General features: G+C 41.6%; 1 protein-coding gene across 2 annotated transcripts in view; it reads left to right on the top strand.

Moving 5' to 3' along the window:
* The window catches only part of ZDHHC8 (zDHHC palmitoyltransferase 8), a 128,561-nt gene extending 111,411 nt beyond the window's left edge, over positions 1–17,150 (top strand). For both annotated transcript variants that reach the window (XM_089672454.1, XM_089672453.1), the window contains exon 11: positions 14,778–17,150. In XM_089672454.1, the coding sequence (XP_089528580.1) occupies positions 14,778–14,952 (175 nt within the window). In that variant the 3' untranslated portion in view covers positions 14,953–17,150. The remainder of the gene's footprint in view (positions 1–14,777) is intronic.
* Positions 17,151–17,662: the final 512 nt, after the last annotated feature.

Genomic DNA, 17,662 nt, shown 5'->3' with positions numbered 1-17,662 from the left:
TGTCTGAAGTGTGCCACTGAACATCTGAATGATGCAGAGAAGGCCTGGTTGAAAGTGTTGTGATCAGATGAGTCCAAAATTGAGCTCTTTGGCTTCAACTCGCTGTGTTTGGAGGAGGAGGAATGCTGCCTATGGACCCCAAGAACACCATCCCAACTGTCAAACATGGTGGAAACATTCTGCATTGGGGGTGTTTTTCTGCTAAGGGGACAAGACCACTGCACCGCATCAAAGGGACGATGGACGGGGCACTGTACCATCAAATCTTGGGTGAGAACCTTCTTCCCTCAGCCAGGGAATTGAAAATGGGTCATGGATGGGTGTTCCAGCATGACAATGACCCAAAACACACGGCCAAGGCAACAAAGGAGTGGCTCAAGAAGTACATTAAGGTCCTAGCCAGTCTCCAGACCTTAATCCGATGGAAAACTCTGTGGAAGGAGCTGAAAGTTTGAGTTTCCAAATGTCAGCCACTTGGACTTGGAGAGGATCTGCCAAGAGGAGTGGGCCAAAATCCCTCCTGAGATGTGTGCAAATCTGGTGGCCAACTACAGGAAACGTCTGAGCTCTATGATTGCCAACAAGGGATTTGCCACCAAGTACTAAGTCATGTTTTGTGAAGGGGATCAAATACTTATTTCCGTCATGAACATGCAAATCCGTGCATGATTTGTTAGACATGCATTTCTTTGGAATTCTTTGTTTCTATTCTGTCTCAGTGTTACAATACACCTACCATTCGATTTTTAGACTGATCATTTCTTTGTGAGTGGGAAAACATTCAAAATCAGCAAGGGATCAAATACTTATTACCTTCACTGTGTGTGTGTAATAAATGTGTGTTTGTGTATATATATATATATATATATATGTATGTATATACATATATATATGTGTGTGTGTGTGTGTGTGTGTGTGTGTGTGTGTGTGTATGTATGTATGTGTGTATATATATATATATATATATGACACTCTGTAGTCAACTTGTGTGGTATATTGGAACACTGTAGAAACGGATTTTATCTTTAACTGCTTGTGGAGACATAAAAAACACACAGATTGGAACATTACAGGGTGTGATACCGGGATTTTCTCTAAAGCCTCCCTAAGCTGCTATATGGAAAATCCTGTTTTGTTTTGTTTTTTAATATACAATATATGCAATTTCTGCAGTTAATGTGTATTGCTTGAATTATTTTTCCAATTATGGGTGTGAGTGTGGCCTCATGTCTAAGTTGTGCCTAAGGCCTCACAAAGCCTAGAGCTGCCTCTGTCTGGCAGCCCATAGATCCAACGCAGATGTGCAAATGCTCACTGTTAAAATATAGATAAAAACTGAATGGGCACGGATGTAAAAAAAACATTTGTCCCATTCTGTTCTGAATCAGGGTGGGATCTGTTCATGGAGCCCCTGCTTGAGGGAATGGACCACACCCATGTGAATGGACCCTTTCACTTGGAGTCTAATTTATTTTCGTTTGGACATCCTGTTTTTGCAGTAACAAAATATTATCACATAGTGCCATATCTCCATTGTTTTTTGCACTGTTGCTTCCCTACAAAATGAATATTGTAAGGGCCCTTGCACATGGCTGCAAAAAACATCATTTTTATTAGTACAGTATTTTGTTTGTTTTTACATATCTGAACTCATTGCTTTGTTTTCTATTAGTCAGTGTACATAGTGCATGAAGATAAGTAAATTTCAGATCTGTAAACCAAAAATAGAAAAATTTGCATCCATGGTCAGTATTTTAAGCATCTGTTAACACTTTCCATCTCAGTAGCAACTCCTCAGTCCAGAGTCTTCTGTACAAATTATAAATGTAAAAAAATCCCTGCGATTGGCCTGGGAGCAAAGGAAAGGTATATTTCAGCAGTCGTGGGGGCTGGTATTAATGCGATCCTTTATTTTGTTTTTGTCTGCATTTACAAAGCACAGCCTTTTTAAACAGTTAAAAGTAACATTTTTGCAAGCAGTAATTATGAACCACTTCATGCTAGTTTCCGGGCTGTAATGCCATTCCCACATTATCCGTGCTCTCTGAGGCACTGATCACAAAAATATATACAACTAAGGAGTTTTGCATACTTTTCTGCATAGTTTTTCTAAGTTTAATCCAGAGACAGTAAGCCCTGGTTCACACCGAATGCGGCTTTGGAATCACGGTACTTCAGCTAAAAGCCACCGATCAGTGCAATTTCTTGTGTGGCTTGCCGATATTTGTGAGACTTCATGCACAGATATCACACATGAAATTTCCAAAAATAGTACAAGAACCTTTATTGAATTCTGTGCAAATCTGAGTCTCACCGATTTTGAATGGTTCCATAGGCACAGATAGGGTGCCATTTATCATGCAATTTTGAACTGACAAATCGCATTGGCAGCCCTACACGTGTTGGTTAACTGATGGCGTATGTGAATTCAGAGCAATGCAAAAAAGTATTGTTTGTTTGTAAATGTCCCCATTAGGAGAGTTTAATTAATCTTGCGAGTAAAAGTCGGCCAGCTTGGTCCAATTAGGAGTGATGTCACACTAAACCATCTGTGGGTATCCACAGGCAAGTGAGCTGTAGAAAATCCCCAAAACACCAATAACACATTCAATGCCTACATACATTGTGAAATCCGTGCATGCAGTGTATATTGTTTTCCTTGTCAACTAAAAAATAAAACCATTTTTAAAGGTTAACTTCACGTTTGGGAACATGTTACTGTTCCACCGGTTTTTATGGTGGAACGTACAATATGTTCCCAGTGCTGCAGCTGCTTCACGATTTCTGAACCCCCCCCCCCCCCCCCCCGATAGCAGTAAGGGGAAAAGTTCCATGTACTAGCTGTCACATGCGGCCCTGTTAGGCTACAGCCACGTCATTCATTCAGAGTTCTGTGAACTTCAGGTCCTGACAGCCTTTGTGGCAGTTGGCTTGTAGTTTTCAATGAACTACCATGGCTCTGTTGAATGCTGTGGTAGTTTACTGAGTCTTCCTGTCAGGCTGTATCTGCTTGCCTGTACGGGATGTAGAGGGACATGGATACACTGACAGTTTGCAGGAGTCTTGCATGGCACCAACAATCTGATCGCAGGTGCAATGCTTCCCAGGCTCCAAAAAAAAAAAATAATTTTCTAAATGCATATTTTTTTACCTACAAAAAAGGTCTTTTTTATTTATTTTTTTTTATTTTTAACCAAGTGAACTTATCCTTTTAAGCACTGTGAGAGTACTGTAAACGTGTAGATTGATCAGAATTTGCTCATTGCATGCGTCCTAGCAGTGGTCCAGTAATTTGTGAAAGCAGAAACCGGTAACTAGTGTTTTTAGCAACTGCATCCTCCATATCTCTGTCGGAGCAGTTTTCTGTTGCCCTGCACTTGCATGGTTGTTAAGAAACAAAGCTGTTTAGTGAAGAGCTTCTACCCATAGCTGCTTGCACATAACTTTAGTCCTCATTCACATTGGCGCTGTCAAAGCTGCATTTGTATGCATTTAGAGGGCATTTGAATGTGAGTAATGGTGCCATTTAAGCTGAACATTTAGAAGCACTGAGGAGCTGTGTTTAAAGAAGGTAGATTTCTGTGTGTTCAGGGTGTGATTAGAAACTCTAAACGCACCGAAGATGCACCTGCTTTAGTCACTTGACATCCTTGAGCAGTATATAAACATACTGGGCTTCAAGTAGCTAAAACAAGCTCACAGCTGCAGCTTCAGCAGGAAGCTTGGTACCATTCTTTTCAGAATGCTCCTGGTCTTTCAGCAAAAGCAATCTGGGCAGCTGTAGAGCCGCCTGATCACTCTTATGATACTGAGAAGTTTCCAGCTCAGCCACTTTAAAAGTTATTGATCTGGTGTGAGGTGAACTGGACAGAAAGGTGAAAGCAAAGCATCCTTCAAGTACAACACTTTAGCAAGAACTTTCTAAACAATTTTTCGTTTTCACTGTAGAAATACTTCTATGACAGGGGTAGGCAACCTTTTGAGAAGTGTGCCAAATATATATATATAAGTCAACTTCACACTATCAATCAAAAAGGAAAAAGTATTTGAATAATAGTAAGAAATGAGTATTGTGTTTTCAAAGATCAATGGAAAGTGGTAAAATAAATGGTAATTTACCTTTATTCAGATCACCCCAATTACTGCACCTTCTCACCTCAGACCCCCCCTAATTCCTGCACCTTCACACCTCAGATCACCCCAATTCCTGCGCCTTCCCATCTCTGATCAACCCAGCTGCTTCACTTTCACTTCTCTGATCACCACAACTTCTGCACCTTCACACCTCAGATCAGTCTCAATTCCTTCACCCTCACACCCCAGTTCAGCTCCAATTCCTGCACTTTCACCATTCCAATCACACCAATTTCTGCACTCTCATCTCAAATCAGCCCCAATGTATGCCAGAGGCCTCAGATCAGCCTCAATGCCTGTAGCTTCAGACTGCAGATTAGCCCCAATGCCTGCAGCTTCAGACTGCAGATTAGCCCCAATGCCTGCAGCTTCAGACCGCAGATTAGCCCCAATGCCTGCAGCTTCGGACTGCAGATTAGCCCCAATGCCTGCAGCTTCGGACCGCAGATTAGCCCCAATGCCTGCAGCTTCGGACCGCAGATTAGCCCCAATGCCTGTAGCTTCGGACCGCAGATTAGCCCCAATGCCTGTAGCTTCGGACCGCAGATTAGCCCCAATGCCTGTAGCTTCGGACCGCAGATTAGCCCCAATGCCTGTATCTTCGGACCGCAGATTAGCCCCAATGCCTGTAGCTTCGGACCGCAGATTAGCCCCAATGCCTGTAGCTTCGGACCGCAGATTAGCCCCAATGCCTGTAGCTTCGGACCGCAGATTAGCCCCAATGCCTGTAGCTTCGGACCGCAGATTAGCCCCAATGCCTGTAGCTTCGGACCGCAGATTAGCCCCAATGCCTGTAGCTTCGGACCGCAGATTAGCCCCAATGCCTGTAGTTTAAGACCGCAGATTAGCCCCAATGCATGTAGCTTCAGACCGCAGATTAGCCCCAATTCATGTAGCTTCAGTCCGCATATCAGTTCCAATGCGTGCAGCTTCAGACTGTAGATCGGCCCCAGTGCGTGCAGCTTCAGACCATTGATCGGCCCCAGTGCGTGCAGCTTCAGACCATTGATCGGCCCCAGTGCGTGCAGCCTCAGACCCCAGATCGGCCCCAGTGCGTGCAGCCTCAGGCCCCAGATCGGCCCCAGTGCGTGCAGCCTCAGGCCCCAGATCGGCCCCAGTGCGTGCAGCCTCAGGCCCCAGATCGGCCCCAGTGCGTGCAGCCTCAGGCCCCAGATCGGCCCCAGTGCGTGCAGCCTCAGGCCCCAGATCGGCCCCAGTGCGTGCAGCCTCAGGCCCCAGATCGGCCCCAGTGCGTGCAGCCTCAGGCCCCAGATCGGCCCCAGTGCGTGCAGCCTCAGGCCCCAGATCGGCCCCAGTGCGTGCAGCCTCAGGCCCCAGTGCGTGCAGCCTCAGGCCCCAGTGTGTGCAGCCTCAGGCCCCAAATCGGCCCCAGTGTGTGCAGCCTCAGGCCCCAGATCGGTCCCAATGCATGCAGCTGCAGACCTACCCAGATATATGACCTCTCAGACCTCAAATAACCCTCAATGCATACCTACACACACTGTAAACTTCAGATCAGTCCAGTGCTTGAATGCATGTGCTTCAGACCAAAGATCAGTCCCAGTCCCATACAGTTGGGTATTTCGGGTGCACAGCCTTTTTAAAATAAAGCAGAACTCCAGGAAAAACTTTGTTTAAATTTTGGTAGCTATTACTTTTAGAAAACTCTGACTAAATTAATATACACGTCCTGACTACATGTTCAGTGGGAACATTATTATTTATTTATTTTATACCCTGTAAAAAAAGATTTTGACCAGGGTTAATACAAGGTGTTCTGTGAATGACGTTTGGGAGGGGGTGTGGATGCAACATGATCTCTATCCTTTCATTCACGGAGCACATTGTATTCTAGTAAATAAAGTAGAAGGCCTTTTGTGAATGGAAGGAGGAGGAGGATTGAGATGCTACTGTCAAAGCTGATTCCTGATGCTGTTTTTGACACCTGTGAGCAGCAAGCTGCAGCCACTGAGCCTGTACAATACACTTTAACCACTTGCCCTTCTGAGGATTTACCCCATTTTCTGACAAGGCCATTTTTTACTTTACGGCGCTGTTAATTAACTGACAATTGCGCGGTCATGCAACACTGCACCCAAATGAAATTTACATCCTTTTTTCCCCACGAATTGAGCCTTCTTTTGGTGGTATTTGATCGCCCGTGCATTTATTTTTTGCGCTATAAAAAAAAGACTGACAATTTTGAGAAAAAAAAACAATTATTTTGACTTTTTGCTGTTAAACATGTCCAGTAAAAAAAATTAAATTTAGTCAAATTTAGGCCAAAATGTATTCTGCTACATGTCGTGTTTTGTTTTGTTTTTAAATTAAAAATCTCAATACGTGTAAATTAATGCACTTAATGCGGGCATTCTGACACTGGGGGGAACTGACTTGGTGTCACTGACATCCCCAGTGACACCAATACAGTGATCAGTGCTTAAAAAAAAAAAAAGTACTGACACTGTACTAATGGCACTGGGCAGGAAGGGGGTAACGTGGGGCAATCAAAGGGTTAACTGTGTGCTCTGTTTACTCTGTGCTGTGTCAATGTGCTTCACTGTAAGCACACTGCTTTTGCATTAAGGTAAAATTGTTTAGGCATCAGTATCCCCCTTTTACATACTTGAGCCCCCCTGATTTTTGACAGGAACCTGCTCCTACTCCCGCTCCAACCGCATAGGCGATTGGAAACAGAAGTTTTCCAGCCCCTCCCCCACAATCTTCTGTAACACGTGACAGGTCCCAGAAGACTACAGGACCGCATGCGCATTGTGCACCCGACTGTGAAGCCGCAAGCTGTCACAGCTGGGTGCCTACAGTTAAGATGCCAGTGCTGGGGACAGAAGATGGCTGGGGTGAACACATTGCTGGATCATGGGACAGGTGAGTGTGTGTGTTTTTTGTACCTGCTGACTTTTTTTGTACTACAGTTTTTGTACCTGCTGACTTTTATTTTTTCATAGGCGACTAGACAACCGCTTTTAATGTTGCTTGTTTTTGAACTTGGACAGCATAAATGGAAACGCCTTTCTCGCTTAAAATGTCTGCCTATATGAGACTTTTTTGATTCTGGCTGTACACTTTACACATCATTTTTGCCATTGTGCATGTTTGTTTTTTTCTTTGTTTTTTTTTTTTGTTTTTTTGTTTTTTTTTTTATACAGTAAATGGTCTCCAATTACCTCAACATGTTAGTATAGCATGGCTTTTCTTCATCCAGTTTCATTCTACCTACACAGCTGTCTTTGTTAGATTTAATGATTTGGTTTTTTCACTTACATGTTGATTTTTTTTAATCACTAAGCACCTATTTGATATTTGGCTGTGTCTGATCAGTCTAAGCAGGGGTCCTAGAGTGATTCCCCACTGAGACAGATCAGAACAGTACGGATGGTACATTTTTGTCTATTTAAAATTTTCCTTGATGGATTAAAACAGACCTTTGAAGTCCATTTGGGTGAGCTGGTCAGTGAAAGCAGACCTGAACACAAACTTTGTTTGGTCCAACAGACCTGAATGGGCCTCAAGGTGGGTGGATGTAGGCAGAGACTAGTCCTCATTTAGATTGTAAGCTCCATGAGCACGGCCCTCCTATTCCTTCTGTACTGAAATGTATTGTAATTGTACTGTCTCCCTTATATTGTAAAGCGCTGCGCAGACTGTTGGCGCTATATAAATCCTGTATTATAATAATAATGTATATCTGCCCATCCATAGGGATGTATTGCTGTCAATTTTGTTCCATGTAATCACAAATAAAAAAAAAAAAACAAAAAAAACAGACAGACAACCAGTGTAAAAGGGTCCTAAATCATGCACTGGACCACATACCTGCAAATGCCTTACTTCTGTGCAAGAGTACGTGGGATAACTGATGCTGTTTTAAGGGAAGGGTGGACCATACACCAAATATGGGTTGGAATTTAGGATGTTTTCTGTTTATGAACGTTGTAGATAATAAATAAAAACTATTCACTTCACCATTTTATAAGCGTTCCAAAAGACCCAAAATGTATGTGCAGTACTGTAACTAACAAAAATAAAATACTGAAAAAAAAAAAAATTTCACTTTACATCTATGCACATGTAGAAGTAAGAATACCAACATTTATTGTGACATTAACTCCTGGCTTGCATTGAAAGATTGTATTTAGAGTATTTGCTCCTTTGTCCATATCAAAGACCGTTCCATAATGCTGTGGCATTTCCCAAGCAAAGAATGTTGGAGATAATTTACAGGGGGCATTTCGCAGCCTGTGTTTGACACTATCTCTACACTGAATTTCACTTTTTAATTACTTTGAATTAATAAATGTAGATTTGTCGGAGCAGAGAAAGGTCTCCTTTAAAAGGTTACAGCTATTGTATTGGTTCTCAAACTTGTCCTCAAGTCTAACATTTGCATCGCTGTGATTTAGCTGCTTCTGTGGTATGTGGATATCCATAAAGCAGTGACCATTGGTTATATTTGAGGACAGATTTGAAATGTACTTGGAGCACCAGCACCCTAATACCCGTTTGTTACTGTAGCTACTCATATGACATAACCATAACTGGGAACAATTGCTATGTTATAGATGCTCTTCTGTATTGGCTTCTCTTGAGAAATGTCTTCTATAACAACAACTTGATCTTTGTAACCTCCCTTTGGCCTTCGCTAATAGTGAGCTATATATCTGGTATTTTGATCTTTGTATTGAAAAATATGTAATAAAAAAAAGTGTCTGCAAATGTTTGGGTGTTCAAAGCTAGTGGTTGTAAACCTCTGACATGATATATGAACAAAGCATATCTCTCTATAGTATGCATTTGCCTTAATCCAAAGTATTAAGTGTCATTTCTGACTGCTGCCTCATTCCTGCACTATCTTTTATTAGTCTGACAAATTTTCCTGACTCCAAGAGGAAAAAGATGACTGTGGAAGGAGCTCCAGCACGTAGCCTGTGATCGACAGCCTTAGCTCTATTCCTGTGTGCTGTGTACAGGGGGGCATGTCCCTTCCCTTTAATCCGTACTCAGCTCTCCTCGCTGAGCTCTGCAGAATTTAACTTCAGCTCCCTGCCCCCTGCTTTCTGAAAGCTCAGACAAGTTGTATAAATACTGTAAATACTGCAGTTTGAATGGCTGTAGAGAAGAGGATATTCATACAATTCTTTGGAGGGTTCACATTACCTGCAGAGGAAAACATTCGGTTTTTCTCTTTGAGTAGTGATCGCAGCCAGGGGATTGTGCCTTTTGTCTTTACAATGTAAGGCACTCTCCCCCCCCCCCCTTTTTTTTTTCTTTGTTCTAAATTTGACATGGCATTCGTTTCTGTGCACGACAGCTCATCTGCTGTGCATAGGAACGCAGGGGGACAAAGGCGACTGGGAAGTGGTGTAGAAAATTGCAGATGTTGCAGTTTTCTGCACCGCTCTGCCCTGCAGTGTGGAAGTGCAAACTGAACATAAAGAGAGCCATTATTTTCTGTGTGCCCTTACAAAGAGCTTTGTCTTTTTTTCTACAGAAACTTGCAGCGTTCTGCACTGGTGTGAGCCAACCCTGACTGAAGTTTATGTATCAGAACAGTGATAACAGTATACCAATCCATAAATTCAGTTTTTACTTGCAAACTATGTTCATCCATCCATCTATGCCACAATTTTGATTGAACACTTTGGTCAGCTGAATATGCCCTGGAGCATACTGCTGAAATATGTAGGTGGAGGATGAAGAATGCTAGGGGCTTTAGTAAACTGCAGCCCTTTAACACTGATTCATTTTTCTAGTAATGTTCACCTTCTCCTTCAACATATCCCCTAGCCCTGAATCCTGCATTGCCTACAGTCCCAAAGATCCAAACTCAGCTGCCATTCCTCTCTCCTTTTGACCTAGGATAAACGCCCACGGTATCTTTTTGTTTTGTGGTCTACAATTAGATGTTTCATTTTGTGCCTTCTCCTAATGTTCAGCTCCCTCTCTGCCCTCTCCCCTCGGGCCATGAACAAATCCTGCTCTGCATTCTGTCCTAGTAGGCTGCAGTTAGCTGTCACTTCACTCCTCTACAAGGACCAGGTCTGCTCCGCCTCTTTTTATCCCTGTTCATGATCAGCTCTCATTGTGCTTACCTACCACCTACCGTATTTTTCGCCGTATAAGACGCACTTTTTCTTCCCCAAAACTGGGGGGGAAATGTCAGTGCGTCTTATGGGGCGAATATGGAGTGGCCGGTCCGGTATTTCCACCGCGGCCGTGTCAGAATACCGGGCCGGCCGCTCAGCTCTGCAGCGGGACCTTACCTGTTCCTCTATCCAGCGGCGTGCTGTCTTCCCGGCTTCTGTAGTGTGGGCACTGGGCATGACAGCCGGGTGCCAAGTGCGCATACGCAAGAAGCGGTGCTTTTTGTGAATGGTAAGGCGGTACCTGGGACACATGACAGATCCCAGAAGCCGCCGGACCAATCACAAAGCGCAAGTGCTTCTCGCTCATGCGCACTGGGCACCCGGCTGTCATGCCGAGCGCCATTACAGAAGCCGGGAAGACAGCGCGCGGCTGGATCGAGGAACAGGTAAGATCAAACAAAAACTCTGCGGAAGTAAGAGCAGGTACCTGTCAAATTCAGGTACCCGCTCCCCACCTCCCCAAAGGTCAGCAGTCATCTGTACTGTCCGCAGTCTCTGGTCATCCCTGTGCTGTCCGCAGTCTCTGGTCATCCCTGTGCTGTCCGCAGTCTCTGGTCATCCCTGTGCTGTCCGCAGTCTCTGGTCATCCCTGTGCTGTCCGCAGTCTCTGGTCATCCCTGTGCTGTCCGCAGTCTCTGGTCATCCCTGTGCTGTCCGCAGTCTCTGGTCATCCCTGTGCTGTCCGCAGTCTCTGGTCATCCCTGTGCTGTCCGCAGTCTCTGGTCATCCCTGTGCTGTCCGCAGCCTCTGGTCATCTCCTGTACTGTGTCTGCAGTCCATTAGTTCAGAATTTTTTTTTTCCTGTTTTCTGCCTCTAAAACCTAGGTGCGTCTTATGGTCAGGTGTGTCTTATACGGTGAAAAATACGGTACCTATTTTACCTGTTTGTGATCTGATTCCACTCTGCCTCCTCTCACGGTGTCTGGCTGTTGGTCAGCCCATGCTCTACTTTCTTGATTTTTCAGTCCTAAAGGTAATTGGTTAGCTGCTGCGCTTATCTCCCCTCTATTTTATAGTGTGATCATGTGTGCTGATGTACAGTTGTGTTCAAAATAATAGCAGTCAGACATCACTAACCTGATCAATCACTGTTTTTGGTAGAAATGATATTTCTGCATGGCAAATAATTTACTAGCAGGTGTAGTAGAGTAATAGAAATCCAACAGACCCAACAGTCATGACATGCATGCTGCAGATTCTGTGTAATTGAATCACTAATTGAAAGGGGCATGTTCAAAATAATAGCAGTGTGGAGTTCTATTAGTGAGGGCATTCATTCTTTGAAAAACAGGTGGCAATTATTGCCCTTATTTAACCATTTCAATACCGGGCAATTTTACACCTTCCTGCCCAGGCCATTTTTCACGTTTCAGCGCTCTCACACTTTGGGTACAATGTTGTATGACCGCGCAATTGTCATTCAAACTAAAATTTTATCATTTTCTTCACACAACTAGAGCTTTCTTTTGGTGGTATTTAATCACCGCTGGGGTTTTTATTTTTTGCTAAATTAACAAAAAAAGACCAAAAATTTTGAAAAAAAACACGTTTTTCTTTGTTTCTGTTATAAAAGTTTACAAATAAATAATTGTTCATAAATTTAGGTCGAGATGTATTCTACTACATGTCTTTGGTGAAAATAACCCAAATTAGGATGTATTATTTAGTTTGTAGGAAAGTTATAGAGTTTACAAACTATGGTATAGATCTGAAAATTGATCAATCCTGAAGTACTGACAGCCAATCTAATTTCTTGAGGTCCAAGAATGTCAGAACAGTACAGATATCCCCCCAAATGACCCCTTTTTGCAGAGTAGACAGTCCGACGTACTTTATAAGAGGAATGGCGAGTTTTTTGAAGTTGTATTTTTTTGTCATTTTTCGGAAAATAAAAAAAATTTAAAAATTATTTTCACTATTTTTTTTTTTTACATACTGTCACCAGTGCAGTACAGCGTCATCATATAACTGGCAAGGCGGTGAACAGGGACACTGACTGGTGACAGTATGAAAAAAAAAATATATATATATATATATATATTTTTTTTTTAATTTTTTATTACATTTTTTTTATTTTTTTTAAGATTTGTTTTTCATATTGTACTATGACCAAAGTAGTACAATGTTACCATAGTAACATTGTACTACTTTGGGGAAGTGATCAGTATTTTTTTTTTTTTTACACAATTTGCTTATAGCAAAGAATTACTTTGCTATAAGCAAGCATTTACCTGAATGAAATCGATTCATTCAGGTTTTTTTTTTTTTTTTTGTGCTTAGCTGTGATTTGGTCACAGCTAATCACATGACATGTGCATGTGATTAGCTGTGACCATTCACAGCTAGACAGTAGTATACAATGGATGGCATGAATGAAGCCATCCATTGTATACAACTGTCATGTGACCTGCTGTGATTGGTCACAGCAGGTCACATGGTACCAGCAACAGGGGCCGGTACTCAGATCTGTCATCGGCCGTGTCCGAGGTACACGGCGGGTGACAGATCGCGCCGCTGCGAGGCTCTGCATTACCACAAACTGCGCATGTGCGGGTGCACGCCAAATGGCGTGCACCCGGAATGCCGCAGCACTTCTTAAGCCGCCAAACGGCCATTGGCCGGGCGGCTAATGGTTAAGGAAGGAAGGCAGCAAATGTTGTACATGCTGGTTACAGTGCATTTCTCTCTGAAATTCTGAGGAAAATGGGCCGTTCCAGACATTGTTCAGAAGAACAGCGTACCTTGATTAAAAAGTTGATTGGAGAGGGGTAAACATATAAAGAAGTGCGGAAAATGATAGGCTGCTCAGCTAAAATGGTCGCAAATGCTTTAAAATGGCAACCAAAACCTGAAAGGCGTGGAAGAAAGTGAAAAACTACACCATTGGAATGGATAGAAGAATAGCCAAAATGGCAAGGACTCAGCCAACAATCAGCTCCAGGAAGATCAAAGAAGGTCTAAAGTTCCCTGTGAGTACTGTTACAATTAGAAGACACCTATGTGAAGCCAAGCTATCTGCAAGAAGCCCCCGCAAAGTCCCACTGTTGAAAAAAAGACATGTGCTGAAGAGGTTACAATTTGCCAAAGAGCACATTGACTGGCCTAAAGAGAAATGGCTCAACATTTTGTGGACTGATGAAAGAAAGATTGTTCTTTTTGGGTCTAGTGGCCGGAGACAGTTTGTCAGACGACCCCCAAACACTGAATTCAAGCCACAGTACACTGTGAAGACCGTGAAGCATGGTTGCGCAAGCATCATGATATGGGGATGTTTCTCATAATACGGTATTGGGCCTATTTATCACATGCCAGGGATCATGGATCAATTTGAATACATCAGAATACTTGAAGAGGTCATGCTGCCTTATGCTGAAGAAGAAATGCCCTTGAAATGGGTGTTCCAACAAGACAACGACCCCAAACACACCAGTAAACGTGCAACATCTTGGTTCCAGACCAACAAGATTGACGTTACGGAGTGGCCAGCCCAATCCCCGGATCTTAATCCAATAGAAAACTTGTGGGGTGACCTCAAAAATGCAGTTTCTGAGGCAAAACCAAGAAATAGAGAAGAACTGTGGAATGTAGTCCAATCATCCTGGGCTGGAATACCTGTTCACAGGTGCCAGAAGTTGGTTGACTCCATGCAACACAGATGTACAGCAGTTCTCCGAAACAGAGCTTATACAACTAAATATTAATTGATTCAAAGGAAAGCAAAATCTTCAAACATTTTTCAGTTTATATAGTGAATGTTTGAGTTTGTAAAGAAGAATACAAACACTGCTATTTTTTTGAACAGTCTAATATTCACTTTTCAATTTCTTTAGAGGAACAACACAAATTTGATCTATTTTTCTTCATGTTTTGATTTGGAATAGAATGTGTAGTGTTCCCAATGCATTTGTGTGTATGGAAATAAAAGCTATTAGAAGGATTTTGAGCTTTATTCACTTTTTTCAACACACTGCTATTATTTTGAACACAACCATATTTCCTTTTTCTCTTCCTTGGTTTGCTCCAGTTGGTTACAGTTTTGCATCATCTTGCACCCACTTCCAGTCTGCAGTCAGTTGTTAGTCTTCCCCTTTTTCTTTCATTCACAGTCTAAGAGCAGCTCTGCCTCTACAAACCGTTGTCCAAGATTGTATGTGTCTGTCTCTCCACTTTCCTGGTTTACTATTGACATGTTTTGCTGCCCACCATAACAGATCAAGCAAGTTGGCACACTTGAGCAGATTGTGGGTGTCCAGCTAAAATACTTGATGATTAGATAGAGGTGCATACCAGTGTGTAATGGCACACTTCGAGGCCAGAAACATTTTTTGCAACAGGCACGTGTTTGCTAATAAATACGAATGTATATCCTTGTAAAGGTTTATCAAATGTAGGTATTATGTATGAAGCTAAAAAGTGGAGATTTAGGGTCAGTTTCCTTATTTGCATAAGTACTATGTAATAATCTTCTCTTCTCTCTAGGGAGGACCTGAAGATGCCTCATAGTAAGATAAATGGACAGCCAAAGGGATTATCGAGGCCTGAGTGTCGGCTGGGATCCACGTCAAGCTCACAAAACACAGTGAGTCCTTCCAGGCATTCTAGTGTTAAGAAGGTAACAGGAGTTGGAGGCACTACATACGAAATATCCGTGTAGAACTTGACTTGCCTGCAGGAGATTAACTATTAATAAACAAGGCATATTTTCTGACCGTTCTGGATTCTTAAACTGAGAGCATTCACTAACGGTCAATGGGAGCTTTAAACATGACTGATGAAGGACCTCGGATTATGAAAACAATGGTTATTAAAAAGAAGACTTTGGCGATATTCGGGGGGACAAAAAAAAAAGAAAAATTTAAGCCATTGTACGTGTGTCTGTCCAACAAAGCACGGCAGAAATGTTTTAAACTTGTGATGTGAGAAGAGTGGGACAACTGTTTTATTTTTTTTTATTTCAAGTTATTTTAGTTCTTTGATTTGCAGGGCTTGTTAGTAATGGAGCAGAGTGAAAGCATAACATTCATGCAAGATTTCATAAGATCTATGGATCAAGACTAAAAACTGCCCCGAGTGTTCTGTTCATTCTTCATATTTTGACCATGGTGACAAAAACATTGTTTTTGTGTGTGTGTGTGTATGAATGCATGTGCTTGAGAAGCTGTTATGTCACAGGATTATGCAGTAAAATATATTGTTTTATTGTGGAAGGTATATCACTCAAAAGCAGCAGAATAGTGTGCACTCCATTTTTATGCAGTTCCTACATGAAGCTTGTTTGGGAAGAGGAAAGGTTTTAACAGGTGCAGTAGGAGTGAGTCTTGCTTACCTCCATGCTTTCCAGTTCCCTTCAGCCTACAGCATCCTATGTTTGCAGTAACTGTCTATCTTTAAGACCTCTATAGGAGAAACCAGCCGATAGACGTGGGAGGCTAATAGAACTCAGTGCTGCATCAGTGTGTAGGACAGAAGGATCGTTGTAATGCGGGTACAGGTGAGCATAATAATCACCTCCGTCTGCTAAACCGCCATTTGTAGTGCTTCCTTTAAATGATTCTAACCACAGGCATGTATTGGCAGCAGCCGTTTTGGAGGTAAAGTAGTAACATGATGGCATCATATTACTACTTTGTGCAGTAAGAGGCTGACTGCTAAGTTATTCCATAACACTGCTTTGTCTGTTTTTTGTACAACCTGTCCACCCAAAAAATCAAAGCTTTGGTAAATGATGATTTACAGAGATTTTACAGATAATTTTTATGGTTTACCTATGTCATGTATTGCCAGTAATGAGGGTTTCATTTGTATATTTAAGTATTCCATTAAGAAAATACAACACAATCTGTGAAACTGCAGCATATTTTTTATCCAGGAGCAGTTTGTAAATTTTACGTTTATTTTATATATTAACTCTTGCAAACATGTTATGTTGTGCGAGTGAGTGTATGTGCAGTGTTTTTGGTTTTTTTTTTTTTTTTTTTTTTCTTTTTTTTTTTGCTCTGTTGCCGTGGTACATCAGTGTTATAATTCATGCAGATGTTATCCTGCCTTAACCATCACCTCTGAAACGGGGGTAAAGCAACGTGGTGCTGTGTGACTGCTAATTTTCGTATTGGATTGCTCCTCTACTTGCCAATGTAATGAATCAAATTCTTGATAAGTCAGAGCAACACTCAAACATAAAGATCTTTTTCATATTGCTTTTTATCAAGAAGATTTACAAGGTCAGTTGTTACTTCCAAGTAACACAGAGGCTGAAGAAGTTGAAGAGCAAACAGAAGTACAAATATGCTGAAGCTTGATTTACAGTCAAAGTACCATTTGGAAAGAAAAGTCCTCAATTTCCTATCTATTAAACTCCTAATAAACTATTTATGAACTATGGCACTGAGCAGAAATCATGTTTGTTACAATTACTTTTTTAAAAAACCTTTTAATGTATGCCATGTGTTCCTACCATCATGGGTATTATAAAATATGTTAATTTTCTTTTTTTTCTTTTTTTTTCTTTTAAGAAGGGTGGGACTTCATCTGAGTAATATTAGCCCTTTTGTTGCTTAAATAGATTAGGGCAAGAAAATGGAGCTATAGCAGCAAGTAAGGATCCATGTCTGTTTTTTCAGGTTATCAAATGCAAATTGAAACGTATTTAGTTATTCTGCTTTGCTCCAGTTTTTTTTCCCTTATGTTTTACATGACCTTTTTCCTAATTTATTTTTAATGAAGGAAATATTATGTATTTACTATGTTTGTCTTATCCTGATAAGGATGTACCATATTTTTGAATTTGGACTATTTTGAGGTAGATAAGGAAATAAAAAAAGAAAAAAAAAAGTCGGAAAAGAATTGTCACAATTTTTGTTGGTAGCCTATTTTTTTCAGATTGTTGCATAAAACAATCATCTTGATTTCAGCTTAAAAAAATGGGCCTTTTTTCACCTACTTTGCAGTGTGCAGCAGAATGTATTAAACTGCAAATATGTTGGATAAACGCACAGACACTTTCTAATCTGAATGTTTTCACCAAGCTTTTTATGCAGGTTATTGAATAGATTGGTAGGTGTGGAACAGAGAATGGAGCTGCTAAGGACGACTTGCAATTTACATAAAGACGATCAGGGAGTCTAAGGGAAGTGCGTACATAGTGTAAGTAGTACTTTTCTGTGTGGTTACAATCTGCCTACTAGTCCTACTGTGATTAATTTTTTAGGAATGACAGTACCCTTCTTTATTACCAGTATTAGATTTTTACTTATAGAAGCCTTTGGGGGGATCCTCTACTATAGAGAAGTGTAAAAGTTGGCTAAGGGTCCTGGATACTAGTCACATGAGGACTTAGACAGTGGATTGGGTAGTTCAGACCACAC

Source organism: Staurois parvus, unplaced genomic scaffold (assembly GCF_062004578.1).
Source record: "Staurois parvus isolate SC_StPar_1 unplaced genomic scaffold, SC_StPar_1.0 ptg000129l, whole genome shotgun sequence".
Classification (NCBI taxonomy): Eukaryota; Metazoa; Chordata; class Amphibia; order Anura; family Ranidae; genus Staurois; species Staurois parvus.
The sequence above is the reverse complement of the archived record's forward strand: the minus strand, read 5'-3'. Positions and strand labels throughout refer to the sequence as shown.